General features: G+C 39.5%; 1 protein-coding gene across 1 annotated transcript; it reads left to right on the forward strand.

Moving 5' to 3' along the window:
- Nucleotides 1–1,368: 1,368 nt before the first annotated feature.
- Nucleotides 1,369–18,210, forward strand: pithd1 (PITH (C-terminal proteasome-interacting domain of thioredoxin-like) domain containing 1). Its single transcript, XM_063033947.1, has 6 exons — nucleotides 1,369–1,696; nucleotides 12,763–12,806; nucleotides 14,074–14,151; nucleotides 14,986–15,090; nucleotides 16,109–16,217; nucleotides 16,845–18,210. Exons 1-6 carry the CDS (start codon nucleotides 1,508–1,510, stop codon nucleotides 16,944–16,946), a joined length of 627 nt encoding a protein of 208 aa, XP_062890017.1. The 5' UTR covers nucleotides 1,369–1,507; the 3' UTR covers nucleotides 16,947–18,210.
- Nucleotides 18,211–19,834: the final 1,624 nt, after the last annotated feature.

A 19,834-nucleotide genomic window follows, 5' to 3' on the forward strand; every position in this document is an offset into this window, starting at 1 on the left:
CATTTCACGCACATCTGCTCTCACTCCATCCTCCCGCCACCCCACTAGGAATAGGGTTCCCCTTGTCCTCACCCACCAGCCCACCAGCCTCCGGGTCCAACGTATAATTCAACATAACTTCCGCCACCTCCAAAAGGATCCCACCACTAAGCACATCTTTCCCTCTCCCCCCACCCCCCTCCCCGCTTTCCACAGGGATCGCTCCCTACGCGACTCCCTCGTCCATTCGTCCCCCATCCCTCCCCACCGATCTCCCTCCCGACACTTATCCTTGTAAGCGGAACAAGTGCTACACCTGCCCTTACACTTCCTCCCTCACCACCATTCAGGGCCGCAGACAGTCCTAACAGGTGAGGCGACACTTCACCTGTGAGTCGGCTGGTGTGATATGCTGCGTCTGGTGCTCCCGATGCGGCCTTCTATATGTTGGCGAGACCCGACGCAGACTGGGAGACTGTTTCGCTGAACACCTACGCTCTGTCCACCAGAGGAAGCAAGATCTCCCAGTGGCCACACATTTTAATTCCACATCCCATTCCCATTCTGATATGTCTTATCCATAGCCTCCTCTACTGTCAAGATGAAGCCACACTCAGGTTGTAGGAACAACACCTTATATTCCGTCTGGGTAGCCTCCAACCTGATGGCATGAACATTGACTTCTCCAACTTCGGTTAATGCCCCACCCCCCCTTCGTACCCCATCCCTCCCTCCCTCCCTCCCTCCCTCCCTCCCTGCCTTCCTTCCTTCCGTTATTTATTTATTTATTTATCTATCTATTTATTTGTCTGTCTATTTATCTATCTATATATTTATATATATTTATTTATTTATCTCTTTCTTTCTCCTTTTTCTCCCTCTGTCCCTCTCACTATAACTTCTTGCCCATCCCCTGGGCTCCCCTCCCCTTTTTTTCTCCCCAGGCTTCCCGTCCCATGAACCTCTCCCGTCTCCAGCCTGGTATCCCTTTTGCCAATCAACTTTCCAGCTCTTAGCTCCATCCCTCCCCCTCCCGTCTTCTCCTATCATTTCGGATCTTCCCCTCCCCCTCCCACTTTCAAATCTCTTACTATCTCTTTTTCCCTTTATTCTGACGAAGGGTCTCGGCCCGGAACGTCGACTGTACCTCTTCCTATAGATGCTGCTTGGCCTGCTGCGTTCACCAGCAACTTTGAAGTTTATTTGTTAACTTTTGTTTCATCGTTAATTATTTGGTTCGGCGCCTCTTTGCAGAGGATTTCGGGGGAATATAATCTTTTACGTTTTGTCTCAAAGTATCTCCTATCATTGTCGCCGTTGCAGAATTTCGGACAGAATCGGGCACTTTCAGATAACAATCCCGTTCCCCTATACAGACAGGGAGGCGATCACGCCAATGCTCTGTCACGTGGTGTGGGCCATCACGTGACCCAGCTGGCTTCCTCACGTGATCAGGGCCGCCCGGTCCTTTGCGCGACAGTCGGGCGAACACGGTTTGCGGCATAACAACAGGCTCGGGCGAAGGAAGATGTCTGGCCACAGGCATGGCCCCGGGCAGTGCCAGTGCGAGGGGCAGCACGATCCCGCCGAGAGAGGGATGGAGTACGGTCTCTTCAAGAAAATCGATCTCGAGAGGTTGGAGTGTCTGAACGAGTCTAGTGAGGGCTCTGGCAAACTGGTGTTCAAGCCCTGGGAGGAGAGGCAGGACCGCACTAAGGTACAACTGGGAACAGCGTTAGCAGGCGCTAGAAAGCCATTCGTTCATGCTGGGGCTGAGAACGAGATCCCATTTGATGCTAATTGTGTTTTATCAGTAGAAGACCAGGAATAAAATTAAGGTCTTTCGAGTAGAGCTGGCAAAATTAAACTAGTTTATTTGTGTAGAGCCCGGGAGACCAGTAACGAGGTGATCAGATAAAATATAAGGGGTAATCCAGTAGATAGGGTAGACGGGGCTCTTTTTCCCAGGTTGGGAGACGTCAGATTCTGGAGGGCGTAGATTGAAGGTGAGAGGGGAGAAGTTGAAGACCGGCGACACAATAAGAGCGGGAGTTCCCGCGAATCTACTGCTGGCGGGGGGGGGGGGGGCAATATAGGCAGACATGTTAACAATGTTTAAGAGGTCTTGAGATGGAAGAGCAAGTAAGAAATGGATTTACTTCGCAAGGTTGCGTCCTCAACCTGTTACTCTACTCCCTCTACGCTCATTCTGCGTCATCTCCACCTACAAGTATTGGTATCGATTTATTATTGTCACTTCTAAAACATATGATTTAGATACAGTGACCATCTTGCATACAGTTTCTGTGGATCAAATCACGGCGCAGTGTAATGAGCGAGCGTGAGGTAAACCAACGCAGAATAGAGTGTAAAAGCTACCAAAAAACCTGCAGTGCAGCTAAATGAAGTGTAAGATTATAACGAGGTAAATTGTGAGGCCACGAGTCCATCTTAACGTACAAGAGGTTCGTTTAAGAGTCTGGGATAGAAGCTGCCCTTGAACCTGGTGGTTTATAACTTCCAACTCGATGGGAGAAGACGGAAAATCCGGGGTGGGTGGGGTCTTTAATTATGCTGCTTGCTTTAATGATGTAGTGAGAAGAATAGATGGAGTCCATAGATTCCTGTGACGGGCTGAGCTATGTCCACAACTCTGCCGTTTCCTACGGTCATGTGCAGAGTAGAATCAGAATCGGGTTTAATATCACTGGTCGTGAAATCTGTTGTTGGTGCCAGCTGTATATTGCAGTACGTTTAAAAAAAAATTAAATGAGCAGTGCAAAAAGAGAGAGAAAGAAATACTGGGGTAGTGTTCATGGGCATATTGTCCATTCAGAAACCTGATGGGGAAGGGGAAGAAGCTGTTCCTGAAATGTTGAGTGTGTGTCTTCAAGCACCTCCTTGATGGCAGCAATGAAAATACAGCATGTCCTGCGGGATAGGGGCCCTTAATGATGGATACCACCTTTTTGCAGCTTTTTCCAATCCTGTGTAGTGGCCCTTCAGTACTACACAGTGATGCAACCAGTTGGGATGCTCTCCACAGTACACCTATTGAAATTTGCATGTGTCTTTGGAGACATACCAAATGTCCTCAAACTCCTCGTGAAATATAGCCACTGGCATGCTTTCCTTGTGGTTGCAAAATATGCTCGGCCCAGACTAGATCCTCAGTGATGTTGACACCCTTGAACTTAAAACTGCTCACCCTTTCCACTTCTGATCCCTTAACTGGTGTGCCTTAACTTGAATTCCCCTTTCTGAAGACCACAGTCAATTCCTTGGTTGTACTGACATTGAGTTGCAGTACCATGCTGTTGTGCATTCAGAAAGAATGTATGGTACAGTACGAGAGCTTCAAGTTCCTAGGAGAGAATATCGTTAATAGCCTGTCCTGATTAAAGCCACATTGATGTCACAGCCAAGAAAGCTCACCAGTGCCTCTGAAAACTAAAGAAATATTGCACGTCCCCGTAGACTGTTACCAATTATTATTGATGCACCATAGAAAGCATCCTGTCTGGATGCGTAGAAGCTTGTTATGGCAACTGCTCTGCTTGTGACTGCAGAGACTGTTGTGTTTTTTGTTTCACGGAATCTTGGTTATCCCCCGCCATTCCAGACGCGGCGTTACAGCTCGCTGGCTTCATGAATCACCGCCGAGATGGGACTGCTGAGTCATTCAAAGGCAGAGGAGGTGGAGTACGCTGTATGATTAACTCCTCATCGGCACAAACGTGGTGGTTCTGTCTCAGTCCTGCTCACCCGACCTGGAACATCTATCGATCAAATGCCATCCACCTTATCTGCCACAGGAACTTTCAGCCATCATCTTGGTAGCGGTTTATATTCCATCTTGGGCTCATATCAAACAGGCTGTAGAACTGGGCAACATAATCAACAGGCATGAAACAGTTCACCCTGATGCTTTCCCCAACATTTTGGGGAATTTTAACCAGGCCCTCTTGGAAAAAGTCCCTGAATAATTATCATCAGCATATCATTTGTATAACCAGAGGAACCAATGCACTGGACCACTGTTTATACTACTTTCAAGAAAGCTTACTGTCCCGGAAGTTTTGCAAATGAAAGAGGAGGTTCGATCAATTGAAATTGAGCGGGCACATAGAGCTCTAAGACCAAAACCACAAGATGACCAATATCCATGATCGATTTTAATAAAATTCTTAAGATTTCATGACAAGGAAAGGATTCTACAGGCAGCTGCCCAAGCTGCCAAGAATAGAAAAGGGCCATTGATGATTCAAGGGAGCAAAGTTTTTTCTATCCTTACATAAGTTATGAACTTTTGAAGAGAAGGAAGAAATTTAATCCAGTGAAAAAAATCCTATGGGATCACGGTTATCAATTTATATTGCATTATCCTGCAACCTTGAAGATTTTTTTGCCTGGTGGAGAAAAAAGATGTTTTGATGACTACCAGAAAGCGGAGCAGTTTGTGCGAGATTCTCTGAATATTCACCAGATACAAGAACAAATCCAGGGGAGCGAGATAGATTGAAGATGAAGACTGGGTCAAGAATGGACTTGTTGGATTTTTGGGTGGATGAATATATAAATATATTATTAATTATACGAGGGGAGGGAAGAAAGATTAAAATTTGAAGAATACTGGTTGGGAATAGTAACATTAATTTTGTTTATATATATATATATATATATATATAATTTTTTTTTGTTGCGGTGGAGCTGGAAGAAGCACTGACCAATTGCTACGCTAATCATGTGTGCAAGCGTGGCTTTAGCCACGACCCGCAAAATGGAGGGGGGTAGTGTTGTGTATCTTTTCATTCACAACATTAGTGGGGGGGTATTTCGTTTTATCTTTTTTTGTATCTTTTCTATCTTTTTTTTTCTTTTTGCCTGGAGGGTTGGGAGGGGAATACATAGCAACATGGTGAAGTTCAAAGAGATTCCCCAAGGAACTATGAGAGTTGAGAAGATAAGTAATGTTTTAGATTGAAGTAACTTTGTTAAGAATAATGACCAATTTATTGAATTTTTTGAGTTTTAATGTTATTGGGCTTAATGGACCAGTGAAAAGAAAAAGAATCTTAACACATATTAAGAAAATGAAGATAGATTTAGCCTTTTTACAGGAAACGCATTTAACAGAAACAGAACATCAGAAACTAAAGAGAGATTGGGTGGGTAGTGTTGTTGCGGCTTCATTTAATTCAAAAGCGAGGGGAGTAGCAATTTTGATCAATAAAACATTACCAATTAGAATACAAAATGTAATAACCGATTCTGCGGGAAGATATGTGATTATACTTTGTCAACTTTTCTCTGAATTATGGTCATTTATGAATATTTATGCACCAAATGAAAATGATGCAAAATTCATACAAGAAGCTTTTTTGAATTTGGTGGATGCACATGAAAAAATATTAATTGGAGGAGACTTTAATTTTTGCTTAGACCCAATCTTAGATAGATCAACTAAGGTTATTATAAAATCGAAGGTAGTAAATCTAACTTTATCATTGATGAAAGATTTAAATTTGATTGATATATGGAGAAGAATCAATCCTAAGAGACTATTCGTTCTATTCTCATAGACATAAAACTTACTCAAGGATAGATTTTTTTCCTATTATTAATATATTCAACACAGAGTGAAAAATATGGAATATAAAGCAAGAATATTGTCAGATCATTCTCCTTTATTAATGACAATAATAATGACTGATAAGGAAGAAGTGGCTTATAGATGGAGATTTAATTCAACATTATTAAAACGTCAAGATTTTTGTGACTTTATGAAAAAGCAGATCCAATTTTTTTTGGATACAAATTTTCATTCAGTGGATGATAAATTTATATTATGGGATGCGATGAAAGCATATCTGAGGGGCCAGATAATAAGTTATACGTCTAAAATTAAGAAAGAATATATGGTAGAACTAGATCAATTGGAAAAAAAGATTACAAAATTAGAAAAAGAATCTCAAAGATATATGTCGGAAGAAAAACGAAAGCAACTTGTCAATAAGAAGTTACAATATAATACGTTTCAGACATATAGAATGGAAAAAGCAATTATAAGAACTAAGCAAAGGTATTATGAGTTAGGTGAGAGAGCACAAAAAATTCTTGCCTGGCAGTTGAAAACAGAACAAGCTTCCAAAACAATAAATGCAATTAGAACAAGTGCAAATAAAATATCTTATAAAACTCTTGAAATACATGAAACCTTTAAAAGTTTCTATTCTGAATTATATCAATCAGAATCACAAAATGATGTTAATGAGATAGAAAGGTTTTTATCACAAGTAACTCTTCCAAAATTGAACTCGGAAGAACAGAAGGGATTAGATATGCCTTTTACATCAAAAGAAGTTGAAGAAGCTTTAGGATCACTTCAAAGTAATAAATCTCCAGGAGAAGATGGTTTTCCACCTGAATTTTATAAAAAGTTTAAAGATTTATTATTTCCTCTCTTTATGGAGTTAATACGTCAAGCAGAAAAAACACAAACTCCCAGAATCTTTTTCAACAGTGATTGTAATAGTATTGCCAAAAAAAGGCAGAGACCCTATGAAACCAACATCATACAGGCCTATTTCTTTATTGAATACTGATTATAAAATAATAGCAAAAATTTTATCGAATAGATTCTCTAAATCTTACCAAAATTAATACAAATGGATCAAACAGGATTTATTAAAAATGGACAATTGGCAGATAATGTAACTCGGCTACTCAGTATAATTCATTTGGCACAAAAAATGGACGAGAAGAGTATAGTAGTAGCCTTGGATGCAGAAGAAGCATTTGATAGATTAGAATGGGATTTTTTATTTAAAGTATTAGAAAACTATGGGTTAGGAACATCTTTTATAAATTGGATTAAAATTTTAAATTCTAACCCTAAGGCTAAAGTAGTGACAAACTCTCAAATTTCAACACCATTCCAGTTAAAAAGGTCAACTAGACAAGGTTGTCCATTATCACCTGCTCTATTTGTACTAGCGATAGAGCCATTAGCAGAACTAATCAGAATTGATCCAGATATTATGGGTTTTAGAGTTAATCAGGAGGAATATAAAATTAATCATTTTGCCGATGATGTTTTGATTTACTTAACAAACCCACAACATTCGTTACATAAATTATCTTCTAGATTGGATGAATATGGGAAGGTATCAGGTTATAAAATAAATTGGGATAAAAGTGAAATTTTACCTCTTACTAAAGGAGACTATAGTCAATGTCGGTTAGCAACCCAATTTAGATGGCCGGTAAATGGTATAAAGTATTTAGGTATAAGACTTGATAATGATGTAAAGAATTTATATAAATTTAATTATTTACCACTATTGAAAAAAATTCAAGAAGATCTTGACAAATGGATGATATTACCAATAACATTAGTAGGTAGAGTCAATGTTGTAAAAATGAACATATTTCCTAGATTACAGTATTTGTTTCAAACATTACCAATACAATTGCCACAGAAATTTTTTCGAAAGTAAATAAATGTGTGAGAAAATTTCTTTGGAAAGGTAAAATGTCAAGAATATCATTGGAAAAATTGACATGGAAATTTGAGTTAGGAGGGTTACAACTTCCAAACTTTAAGAATTATTATAAAGCAAATCAACTTAGATTTATTGCATCTTTCTTCAATGATCAAAAACCAGCATGGATTAAAATAGAATTAGACAAGATAGGAGAAAATAGACCTGAAGATTTTATATATAAATGGGAATCTAAATGGATACGGGAAAAGAAAGAATCTCCTATATTAATACATTTGATTGATCTATGGAATAAGATAAATGTTGATAATGAAATACAGAAATCTTTATTAGCAAGGAGACCTTTGCTCCAAAACAGACTTATTCCTTTTACAATGGACAATCAACTTTTATATAATTGGTACCAAAAAGGGATTAAATTTATAGGAGATTGTTATGAACGAGGTATATTGATGTCATTTGAACAACTAAAGGATAAATATAAAATATCAAATAACACTTTCTTTTGTTACCTTCAATTAAGGGCTTACTTAAAAGGTAAGCTGGCTCAAACAATGTTTTTGCCAAAACCTAATGAAATTGAAACTTTAATTCAATAAGGGAAAATTAAAAAATTTATTTCTTGTATGTATAATTTGATTCAAAAATAGATAATTAAACGAGGAATCCATAAGTCAAAACAAAAATGGGAAACAGATCTGAATATTAATATTGATGAAGCAAATTGGTCAAGACTCTCTTGACAGTATGACAAATACAATAAATGTTCGACTTAGATTAGTACAATATAATTTTTTACACCAATTATATATTACACCACAAAAAATAAATAGATTAAATTCAAATCTATCCGATAAATGCTTTCAGTGTAATCAAGAAATTGGTACTTTCTTACATTCTACTTGGTCTTGTTTTAAAATTTAACCCTTTTGGATAAATTTAAGAGTCTTATTGGAACAAATTACTGGAACTCAACTTCCACATAACCCTGTATTATTTCTATTAGGTGATATTGAAGGGATAAAGCCGAAACTTAAATTGAATAAATATCAGAAAGAATTTATAAAAATTGCAGTGGCAGTAGCTAAGAAGACTATAGCAGTTACTTGGAAATCTGATTCGTATTTAAGTATGAATCGTTGGAATAATGAAATGGCTAGGTTCTATTCCACTCAAAAAAATTACTTATAATTTAAGAGATAAATATGTAACATTTTTGAATATTTGGCGCCCTTATTTACAAAAGATAGGATGGCATATTTAAGTGCTCCGATAAAGATCTTGGTCCCTTGGGGAAAGTAACGAATAATTATACCAAATTTATTTTGAATTCCATGGAGCATGTGTAAACCTTCCAATACCCAGGTGGTTCTTCTTTTTTTCCTTCTTTTCTTTTTTAGGTAGGACTTTATTGGGGGGGGGAAGGTAGATATTATCTTTTCATGTATTCTTTTTGAAAACTCAATAAAAATTATATTTAAAAATTATATTAAAAAAAAAGAAAGCTTACTGTGTCGTCCCACGCCCGCGCTCTGAAAAGTCTGATCACCTGGCTGTACTTCTGCTCCCTGAGTGTAGGCAGAGACTGAAGACCGCAGCACCAGTAGAGAGGACCAAGAAGGTATGGATAAAGAGGCGCAGGAGTCCTTACGGGACTGCTTTGAGTCAGTGGACTGAGCAGTATTCAACGATTCATCTTCAAATCTGAATGAATGTGCCACAGTTGTCACTGACGTCATTAAAACTTGTGTGGATGAGTGTGTGTACCTATGAGAACACACCCGAATCAAAAGCTGTGGATGAACCAGGAGTTTTGTCATCTGCTGATGGCTAGATCTGTGACATTCAAGTCTGGGGATCTAGGACTATACAAGAAGTCCAGGTATGACTTATGGAGGGCTATTTCGGAGCAAAAGAACAATCCTGATTGGGGTTGGATGCAGGCCAACTCTGGCAGAGTTTGCAGGCCAATACTTCCTACAAAGCATAACCTAATATAGTGAATGGCAGTGATGCTTCACTCCCAGATGAGCCCAAAGCCTTTTATGCGTACTTTGAAAGGGAGAATAAAACTACAGCTCTGAGGATCCCTGCAGCATCTGGTGACACAGTGACCTTTGTCTCGGAGGCTGACGTCAGAGCGTCTTTCAAGAGCATGAACCCTTGTAAGGCGACAGGCCCCAATCGTACACCTGGTAGAGCTCTGAAAACCTGTGACAACCAACTGGCAGGTGTGTTCAAAGGCATTTTCAGTCTCTAATCGCAACAGTCAGAAGTTCCCACCTGCTTCAACAGTGCAACAATTGTACGGTGCCCAAAAGGAGCAGGTTGAGCTTCCCAATGGCTGTTGTCCAGTAGCACTCACATCTACAGTGATGAAATGCTTTGAGAGGTTGATTGTGGCTCGAATCAACTGCAGCCTAAACAAAGACCTGGACCCACTGCAGTTTGCCTATCACTACAATAGGTCTACAGCCGACGTGATCGCATCGGCTCTTCACGCAGTCTTGGATCACCCGGACAATACTACTACTTATGTCAAGCTGCTGTTTATCGACTATAGCTCAGTGTTTAACACAATCAGTCCTACAGTTCTGATTTAAAAAGCTCCAAAACCTGGGCCTCTGTTCCTCCCTCTGCAGCTGGATCATCGACTTCCTCACCAGAAGGCCAGAGTCTGTGTGGATTGGAAATAACATCTCCACTTCACTGATAACCAACACTGGTGCACCTCGAGGATGTGTGCTTAGCCCACTGCTCTACTCTCTACACCCACGACTGTGTGGCTAGGCACAGTTCAAATGCCATCTGGCAACACAACTATTGTTGGCAGAATTTCAGATGGTGACGAGAAGGCGTACAGGGTTGAGATAGATCAGATTGTTTAGTATTGTCATAGCAACAATTTTGCACTCGGTGTCAATAAGACTGAAGGATTGATTGTAGACTTCAGAAAGGGCAAGAGGAGGACACACACACCAGTCCTCTTCAAGGGATCAGTAGTGGAAAGGGTGAGCAGTTTCAAGTTGCTGTGTGTCAGTATCTCTGAGGATCTATCCTGGGCCCAGTTACAAAGAAGGCACGACAGCAGCTATGTTTCATTAGGAGTTTGAGGAGATTTGGTATGTCACCAAAGACCCACTCAAATTCCTACAGATGTACCTTAGAAATCCTTCTAACTGGTCACATCACTGTCTGGTCTTGAGGGGCTACTGCACAGGATCAAAATAAGCTGCACAGTTGTAAACTTGGTCATCTCCATCATGGGCACTTGGCTCAAAAAGCTGGCATCCATCATTAAGGACCTCCATCACCCAGCACATGCCCTCTTCTCATTGTTACCATCAGGAAGGAGGTACAGGAGCCTGAAGGCACACACTCTATGATTCAGGAACAGCTCCTTCCCCTCTGCCATCAGATTACTGGATGGACACTGAATCCATGAACGCTACTTCATTACATTTCCTTTATTTTTGCACTATTTATTATATCTTTTAAAATATATATTTACTGTAATTTAGTTTCTTGATATGCATGGCAAAGTAGTGCCACATAACAACAAATTTCATGACACATGCCGGTGATATTAAACCTGATTCTGAGTTGTGGCACAGCTCAGGACTTCATGAAAATCAGCCTCCCCTCTATGGACTCTGTCTCGATTTCTCACTGCCTTAGTAAAGCAGCCAGTATAGTCAAAGACCCCATCTACCCTAAACGTTCTCTCTTCTCCCTTCTCCAATTGGGGCGAAGATACAAGAGCCTGGGAGCACATACCACCAGGCTTAAGGACAGCTGCTGTAATAAGACTGTTAAGCTGGACTCTTGGCCTCACAATGTCCTCTGTAGGAACAGCTACAGAGGAAGTGCAGGCAAAGTGCAAGATCACAACGAAGTATAGTGTGAGGCCAATATTCCAACTTATTGTACTAGGGAACCAATATAGTCTTTCTTCTGCAGAGCACTACTGTGTTTGACCTGATCTGAATGAACAGTATGTAAGGCAAGCTTTTCACTATCTCAGTACATGATAGTTTATTACTGTCACACCAGTACCAATATATGGACCATGTGCAGGCAGACAGGATTAGTCCAAATTGGCATCATAGTCAGTGAAGGTCAAGTTTATTGTATGAGCAAGTACATGTATGCACAGGTGAAACAACAGCAGCACCACAACCACATAGTATTTATATACGCAGCATTCATTAGAAAAAAAACATTGTATACAGTATTTACAAGAAAAGAATTGGACCAGAAAAAAGACAAAGCACACACATGAAAAGACTTTTAGTGCAAAGTGGTCAAAGTGTTCATTAACTGTAGTGATTAGGGTTTTGCTATTTGGTTCAAAACTGAATGGTTGAAGGGAAGTAGCTACTCTTGAACCTGTTGATGTGAGGTTTAAGGCTTTTGTACCTTCTGCCTGATGGTAACTAGGAAAAGATGGCATAGTTTGGACGGTGGGGATCCTTGATGATAAGCGCTGCTGGCGGTATTCTGTGCGGATAGGGGTGGTATACTATGCCAGAGGGCTCAATCCTATGCTGTTCCATCTTAGGACTGTAACTCCATTCGTATCGGAAAGGTGCTGCAACTTCAGAAGTGGAGGAGAGGAAAAGCTGAGCAGATTGCTTGTTACAGAAATGCCACTGTGAAAGCAGGGCCAAATCAAAGCAAAAACTGCAGATAACGAAAGTCTCAACTAAATATAGGAAATGCTGGAAATACCCTGCGGGTCAGGCCTCATTTGTTGGTAGAGAAATAAAATTTCTAGTCAAAAGACTCTTCTATCTTTTAAAAAGTGTGAATAAAAGTGAATTGGAGTAAGCACTAGTTATGGGGCTAGGTGAAGAGAGAGTTGTATTTACAGAATGAAGAGGTTGTGAGTGGGGAGCAATTGACCCTCCTCTGCTCTGGTAATGGTGAGCGTAACAAGACTAGGTGAGCTGACACGGTCAAAGGAGTGGGATTGTGAGACAATGGCAAATTGCAGCTGTATTTCCGAATGAAACTTGGACCTCTGGGGTGAAAAGTAATTTAAATTAAAAAGTAGGATTTATGTTTGAGTATCTTGGTGTAATTGAAAGGTAAACCTATTATTGCAATGCAAAACTTTTATAGAACTTTTTTGAGCACTTTTGTAACCACTGCAGTGGCTGATTGAATAGAACTACAATATTAGGACAAGAGAAATATAACTTGCTATCTTGGAGCATAGCTGAATAAAAGGAAATCTTTTCATTGTTTGATGCATTTTGAAACTTCTCTGTTGCAGTACGTGGAAAGTGATGATGATGAAGAACTGTTGTTTAATATACCGTAAGTGTTATAAAACTCATCCCCTTCTAAGCATTGTTGCGCTATCTTCATTTAGAAATAACACATTACCAAATCTGTGTTGAGTGGCCTGATTGTGTTGCATGTAATGAGTTATCTGCAAGTAAATGAAGCATTGTTTCTTGGCGTAACTTGAGGTATTAAACCTCTGCCACCAATTAATTTTAAAGTAAAGAGATCCAGTATTTCATATCATGATGTATATTCCACATTCAAAGCTGCAGGTTTGTGAATCTGATTTCTTCCTTCTCTCAAGGTCCAATGATTTTCCTATAATGTGGAACTGGGACAGGCAGAACTGTATTTATGTAGGTGTGGAACTTTACAGCTGATTACATTAGTACCTTCCACTATAGCACACTTGGGCCAAGGGAAAAATATTTTCCCTTAATTACAAAAATACATCACAACTCAGAAGTTTGCCTCATGAAGTCACTGTGCTCACGTTTGTCAGCCAGTCACATTATAGTATGCAATGACCCTTTTGGTGCGAATTCAATTAGCAAACTTATTTTAGTTTGTCCAGTATTTTAATGATGGTACTGTTGGAGTGTATGACAGGACCGTAGCAGTTTTCTCTCACATTCCGAAGGCACGTGGTTGTGGGTACACTATGTTGGCGCTGGAAGCATGGCAACACATGTGGACTGTGTTGGACTGCATTTCACTGCCATGTTTTGATGTACATGTGTACAAATAAAGCTCATCTTTAAACCTTTAATGCAGAGAGTATTATTTTACTTCTTCATGCATATCAAAAAGTGCCAATAAAAAAAGTCCCCCCCCCCAGAAGTTTTTATATTTTATTGTCAAAAAAGCCAAGTTAAATCCACTGTGATTCAATGTTGTAAAACAATAAAACATGAACACTTCGTGGGGGGGGGTGCAGGATGAATACTTTTGATAGGTACTGTATGTGTAAATATGAGTCTACCTCATATCAAAAGTCGTCTTGAAACACTTTACAATGTGGGACAACAGAGGAAAGAAAAGGTCAAATTAGACTGACACTTCAAGTGGGGAAGATCTCTGGAAAATTGTTGAAGGTTCATTCATGAAGGAATTTCCTATAGGTTAGAGTGGAGTCTAGTGGATATACAGTTGAACGCATACTATTGTGATTATATTAGATCCAAACCTTCTTTTAAGTGTGCATGTTTGCCAGCAGAGACTTATGGATTACATACACACACTAGAATGTGGGTGAAATGAGCTATTTTCAAAGTCAGCATAAATTATTTTGATTCAGTTTCACAGGTAACGTAAAACTTAAAGGAGTAATTGTGATGGGTGAAAATGACGATACACATCCGTCAGAAATGAGACTGTAAGTGCCACAATATTTCAATTTTCTCAAGGTGCTTAATATTAAAAATCAATCTATAAAAGCCCTGGTGTTGGCTTTTAATATTTATATTAGATTAGATGTTTCTTTTAAACAGGCAGTCAGTTCAGAGAGAACTGTGTGCATTTTCCTTCAGCGATTAATCACTGAATCGTTCATAGAGAATTATAAAAGTATTCTTAAATTGCTGATAGTTTGTTTGAAATCTAAAATATTCTTAGCTGTGTCATTTTATTTTAAAATGTAAAAATGATGGTTAAGCTATGTTGACTCTAAACCATAAATATATAGACCAGTGATCCAGAGGGGAGAGATTTTTAGTAGGTACTGTGACAAGTTATCATTATGCTTTTAGAATATTAATTCAGGCAACGAAGGATGATAAACACCCATGCCATATTTGAAAATTGTATTCAACAATATCCCTTCGTAAATCTTTCATCTTCATGAGTAGTCAATTATGTGGTGTCATGTCCACATTAGTCAATGGATCATGCCCATTTTATCTTGAACTCTCTTCGCTTAGTTTATTATCATCTGAGAAAGCACGTTTAATAACCATCACTGGTGTTGTGACAGTGGATATTCTCCAGGAACCACAACCATATTCATCTGGTTGGGAATGATCTATGGGGAGGGGGTGTACTTGGGTCTGCACGGTGACACAGTGGTGAATTTGGGTTGTGGGAGTGCTGAAGAAGGAGATTCTCACTAGAAAGAAGGTTGAATGTGTTGTAGTTGTGTACTTCACCTTCAGTTAGAGCCTTCCCGTTTAAATCGTATGGATGCTAATAATTTTTTTTGTTTTCCAATTAGTTATAAGAACATCCCACATATGTCGTTTGATGACACAGGCAGAGAACCTGATCAAGTGTTCAAGATGAACAGAGATGTCACAGGAGAACTGGAATATACCACAAAGTATGTCTGTTTTTTTTTTGTTGTGTTAAAATGTAAAATTGGTAAATTGATCTTCACCTGTAATGTGAAACACTTTGGTAATTTAGAAGTATTTTTATTACACATGGTCTTTTAAAAAAAAAACAACAAATTAAAACACTACGCTGATTCAGAATTACTTTGGAACAGATGTTCAAAACCGTGGAGAGCATTCAGACTGGCTGTATCACCATCTGGTATAGGGCAGGGGGGGGGATGCCTACTGCAGAGGATCAAAATAAGCTGCAAAAGTTTGTACGCTCAGCTCCATCGTGGGCACTAATCTCCCCAGCATCCAGGACACCTTTAAGGAGCAATGCCTCAAAAAGGCAACTTCAATCATTAAGGACCCCATCACCCAGGACATGCCCTCTTCTTGTTGCTACCAACAGGAAGGAGGTACAGGAGCCTGAAGACACACACTCAATGATACAGTAACAGCTTCTTTTCCTCTTTCTCCAATTTCTGTATGGACATTGAACCCATGAACACTACCTCACTACTTTTAATTTTTCTTTTTGCACTACTAATTCATAGTTTTTATTATTATATATTGCAAAGTACTGCTGCCACGACAAATGCCGGTGATATTAAATCTGATTCTGAAATGTCCTTGCATGCAAAGATGAAATTCAGCTAGATAATCCCAATCAAGATGCGACAACAACAAAGAAATAAATTTGTAAGCCATCTAATGCACTAATAGCAAATTCAAGGTTGCTGCCAATAGTTAATGTAGCTAAAGAATTAATCCAGCTACCCAGTGTAGAGCCTGTATATCCATAAGCTACATGCATTTTATCAATGGTCATGTTTAAAAGTACTTGTATCTCACCGGACAGTCAAATGATCACTGTCCATAAGGACTTCCACCCAGTGATATTCAACATTATATTACAAGTGTAAAGCTTTAAAGTGGTATTGATTCCAGTAATTGATTAAATCAATTTCTCCCTTTTTAAATAACTATAAGGTATTTTTTTTTGTTTGTTTTTTTTAGGGTGGCTCGTTTCTCCAGTGTTAATCACCTTTCCATTCATATTGCCAAGAATTTTGGTGCTGAGATTTCAAAGATTTATTATATCGGTTTGCGAGGAGAGTGGTCAGAGGTGAGTCTAATCACACATTGAAATAGACAGTTTTCTGGTATGAACTTGCTTTGCTTGGAGTAATATTTTACAGCAAATAATGATCTCAGTGTGAAGTGATTGAGAACAATGACAAAAAACTTACGTACTTTTGCCAAAATGGTGTGGAACTTGACTGCTGTCAATATGGAATGATGTAAAGTAATTTTACTGCAGTTCTCTTGAATTTTGTAATGTGTATCTCCTTAATATGAAAGGTGCATTTCATTTACATGTTATGATTCTATTCCAAATACCAGAAACTTGGCTAGAGACAAATGTTATCCCTATTCCTGATTATCTCCAACCTTATTGCTTGGACCTTTTCTCTCAAATGTTTATTTTATCTCTGGGTCCAAAACGCCTAAGTGTCCTTCTGAATCTGTTTGCATTGTCAAGCACAAGTTCAGGACCACCATCTTGCTAAATTAGGTGCATAAGAACCAAACACAGACTGTTGTCATCTGAAATACATACTCAGCTCCACTGAAAAATAATCAGGAATGTTAATTTATAAATTGTAATTCGTTCCAGAAGCATTGTCTTAATGTGAAGTCCTTATTTGACCTGAAATATTAATTATGCAGCATAAATTTACTCTTTTAACAGGGCCACAGACATGAAGTGACACTTTGCACATATGAAGCGTCTGCTAATCCTACGGATCACAAAATTGACCTCATCACTCCCCAAACGCACTTCATCGCTTAAAACCTGGCTTCTAAAGCTTGAGCGTGCAGTGAAGAAAGAAAGACCAGGATGAAAGTATTTCTGGGATTCAAAAACGTTCAGTGCAACGGATTGGTGTACAGGCGCAATGTTGTAAACCATCAAAGGTGTGGTGAACAGAAGATTCAAAAAGCAAATAACATTGGCTGTTTAAATAGGAGCTTGCAGTTGCTGCTTTTGATTTGTAAATGTTAAAACATCTATTTGCAAACAAGTACAAGTAGCTGGCATATTGACTTTCCCAGTCAAAAAATAGATTATTTTCTATTAAAGTATGATGCCTAATTTTGAATTATTAACATGAGTCTTTGTCCTACCTGCTTTTCCTTTTTCTCCTCCACCGCAAAACCCTCCAAGCCCCCAATAAAATCCACTTATTACAAGTGGATTTTTGACTCTAGATGTAATTATTTGGGCCATAAGAGCAGTTCAAAGCTATATTTTTTTGTAAATTATAAATATAAGAAAAACTGTCTTAATAGTTATACACCTTGGAGAAAGTTCATCATGGTGTCAAATCAATTTTATCACGTCTGTGATTTGGGGGCAAACATTTTTAATTGTCCATTAGATGCATAATGCTTTTTGGGTGCCAAAGTGGCTTAACTGATGTCAGAGATATTGAACTTTGATATAAAGAGTGACTATTGTAACTCTTGCATCACTAACACACAGTCCAAAAATATACTGACAATGAATGAAATGATTCATCAACCTCTGTATTTCATATAACTTGCTATCAGGTTTTCTTCACCACTTTTTTTTTATGCTATTCTTTTCATATGCCTTAATTGATTAGATTGGATAGCCTTGTGTCCAAGAAAATATTCATGTCCTTTAAGTATCAGGTGAATGAATGGTTACTGTACAGCTGATGTTAATATTGACATGATATGAATTCGTTCATGGTTTTTCCTGGTAACATATGAGTTAGAACTTTTCCTGTATACTTCTGTATTTTGGAAATTGCAAGACAATACAACCATGGTTTTGTGGAAGAACTAAAATGTGATTTGTGTTAATTGAATGTGTGATCTGTCACTTCTTCAAGCCAACAGTCCTCACACTGCAAATTGTTTGGGTAATGTTGGCCACTGACAATTTTTTTTTAATGAAATGCATCTGATTAAAATAACTGCACTACAGTTGTTTCAAATGACTGGATCTGTTAACTAAAATATGCAATGTTGCGATGAAGCAGAATGTAAAGCGAGGAAGTAAAAAAGGAAATAAATCCTCCTGTCTGTTGATGTGTATCCTTGTTGTTCATCATATCTGGAGCCAGCCTAAGACAGAATTATGGAGTAACACAGTGCAGAAATATGCCCTTTGGCCCATCTAGTTCAGGCTAACTTGATCTACTGCCCATCTACCTGCACCTGAATTATATCCCTCCAAACCCCTCTCATCCATGTAGTCTTGGCAGTGTGGAAGGATCAGAAGGATCTTGGGGTCTGAGTCCATAGGACTCTCAAAGCTGCTGCGCAGGTTGACTCTGGTTAAGAAAGCATACGGTGCATTGGCCTTCATCAATCGTGGGATTGAGTTTAAGAGCCAAGAGGTAATGTTGCAGCTCTATAGGATCCTGGTCAGACCCCACTTGGAGTACTGTGCTCAATTCTGGTCGCCTCACTACAGGAAGGATGTGGAAACCATAGAAAGGGTGCAGAGGAGATTTACAAGGATGTTGCCTGAATTGGGGAGCATGCCTTATGAGAATAGGTTGAGTGAACTCAGCCTTTTCTCCTTGGAGCGACGGAGGATGAGAGGTGACCTGATAGAGGTGTATAAGATGATGAGAGGCTTTGATCGTGTGGATAGTCGGAGGCTTTTTCCTAGGGCTGAAATGGCTAACAGGAGAGGGCATGGTTTTAAGGTGCTTGGAAGTAGGTACAGAGGAGATGCCAAGGGTAAGTTTTTTACGCAGAGAGTGGTGAGTGTGTGGAATGGGCTGCCAGCGATGGTGGTGGAGGTGGATACGACAGGGTCTCTTAAGAGACTCCTGGATGGGTACATGGAGCTTAAAAAAAAATGGAGGGCTATGGGTAACCCAGGTAATTTCTAAGGTAAGGACATGTTTGGTACAGCTTTGTGGGCCAAAGGGCCTGTATTGTGCTGTAGGTTTTCTATGTTTCTTTATCCAGACTTCTCCAACCTTCCCTTAAATATTACAATTAACCCTCATCTACCACTTTTGCTGCAGCTCATTTCACACTCGTTCCACACTGAGTGAAGAAGTTTCCCTGCAGCTTCCCCTTGAATATTTTACCTTTCTCCCTAAATCTATGACCTCTGGTTCTTGTCCTGAGGGGGGAAAGCCTGCATGCATTTACCCTATCTATAGTCATAATTTTATATACTTCTGTAAGAGAGTCAAGATGGCACCTGCGTAAAATGCTCCTTCGGTCGACATCTGGATAGATCATAAAACCATACATTTCATTTCTTTTGTGTCTTTTACGTTCGGAGCCTGTGATTTGCCATTTGGAGATCGTTCGGGTGTCCCTGCACTCCGCAGTCTCCGGAAGGCAGAGCTGGCGAGCGCGGGCAGGCTGCGGGATGGGGTGCAAGCTGACGTTTGACTCCATTTCGCCAGTTAAAGCTTCTACTATTGTCCCCCGATTAAAGCGATAAGGGAGATTGAAGCAGCAAGGCAAGTGCGGAGGTTGAGCACTGGCTGCCTGTCTTTTGATCGCTCTGCTGTGGAGAGGGAAAGGCCTGCCACTGGGCCCCAGAGAGTGTTACCCAGGATTTCTGTGTTCTGAATGTGGACGTGGACGTGGACTACAGACTTTTTCCCATATAGTTTCTTTATATTCTGTGGGGGGTTTTTTGCCTGATCTTTCTTTGTTATTTTGTGTGTGTGTGGA

This window comes from Mobula hypostoma, chromosome 26, assembly GCF_963921235.1.
Source record: "Mobula hypostoma chromosome 26, sMobHyp1.1, whole genome shotgun sequence".
Taxonomy (NCBI): Eukaryota; Metazoa; Chordata; class Chondrichthyes; order Myliobatiformes; family Myliobatidae; genus Mobula; species Mobula hypostoma.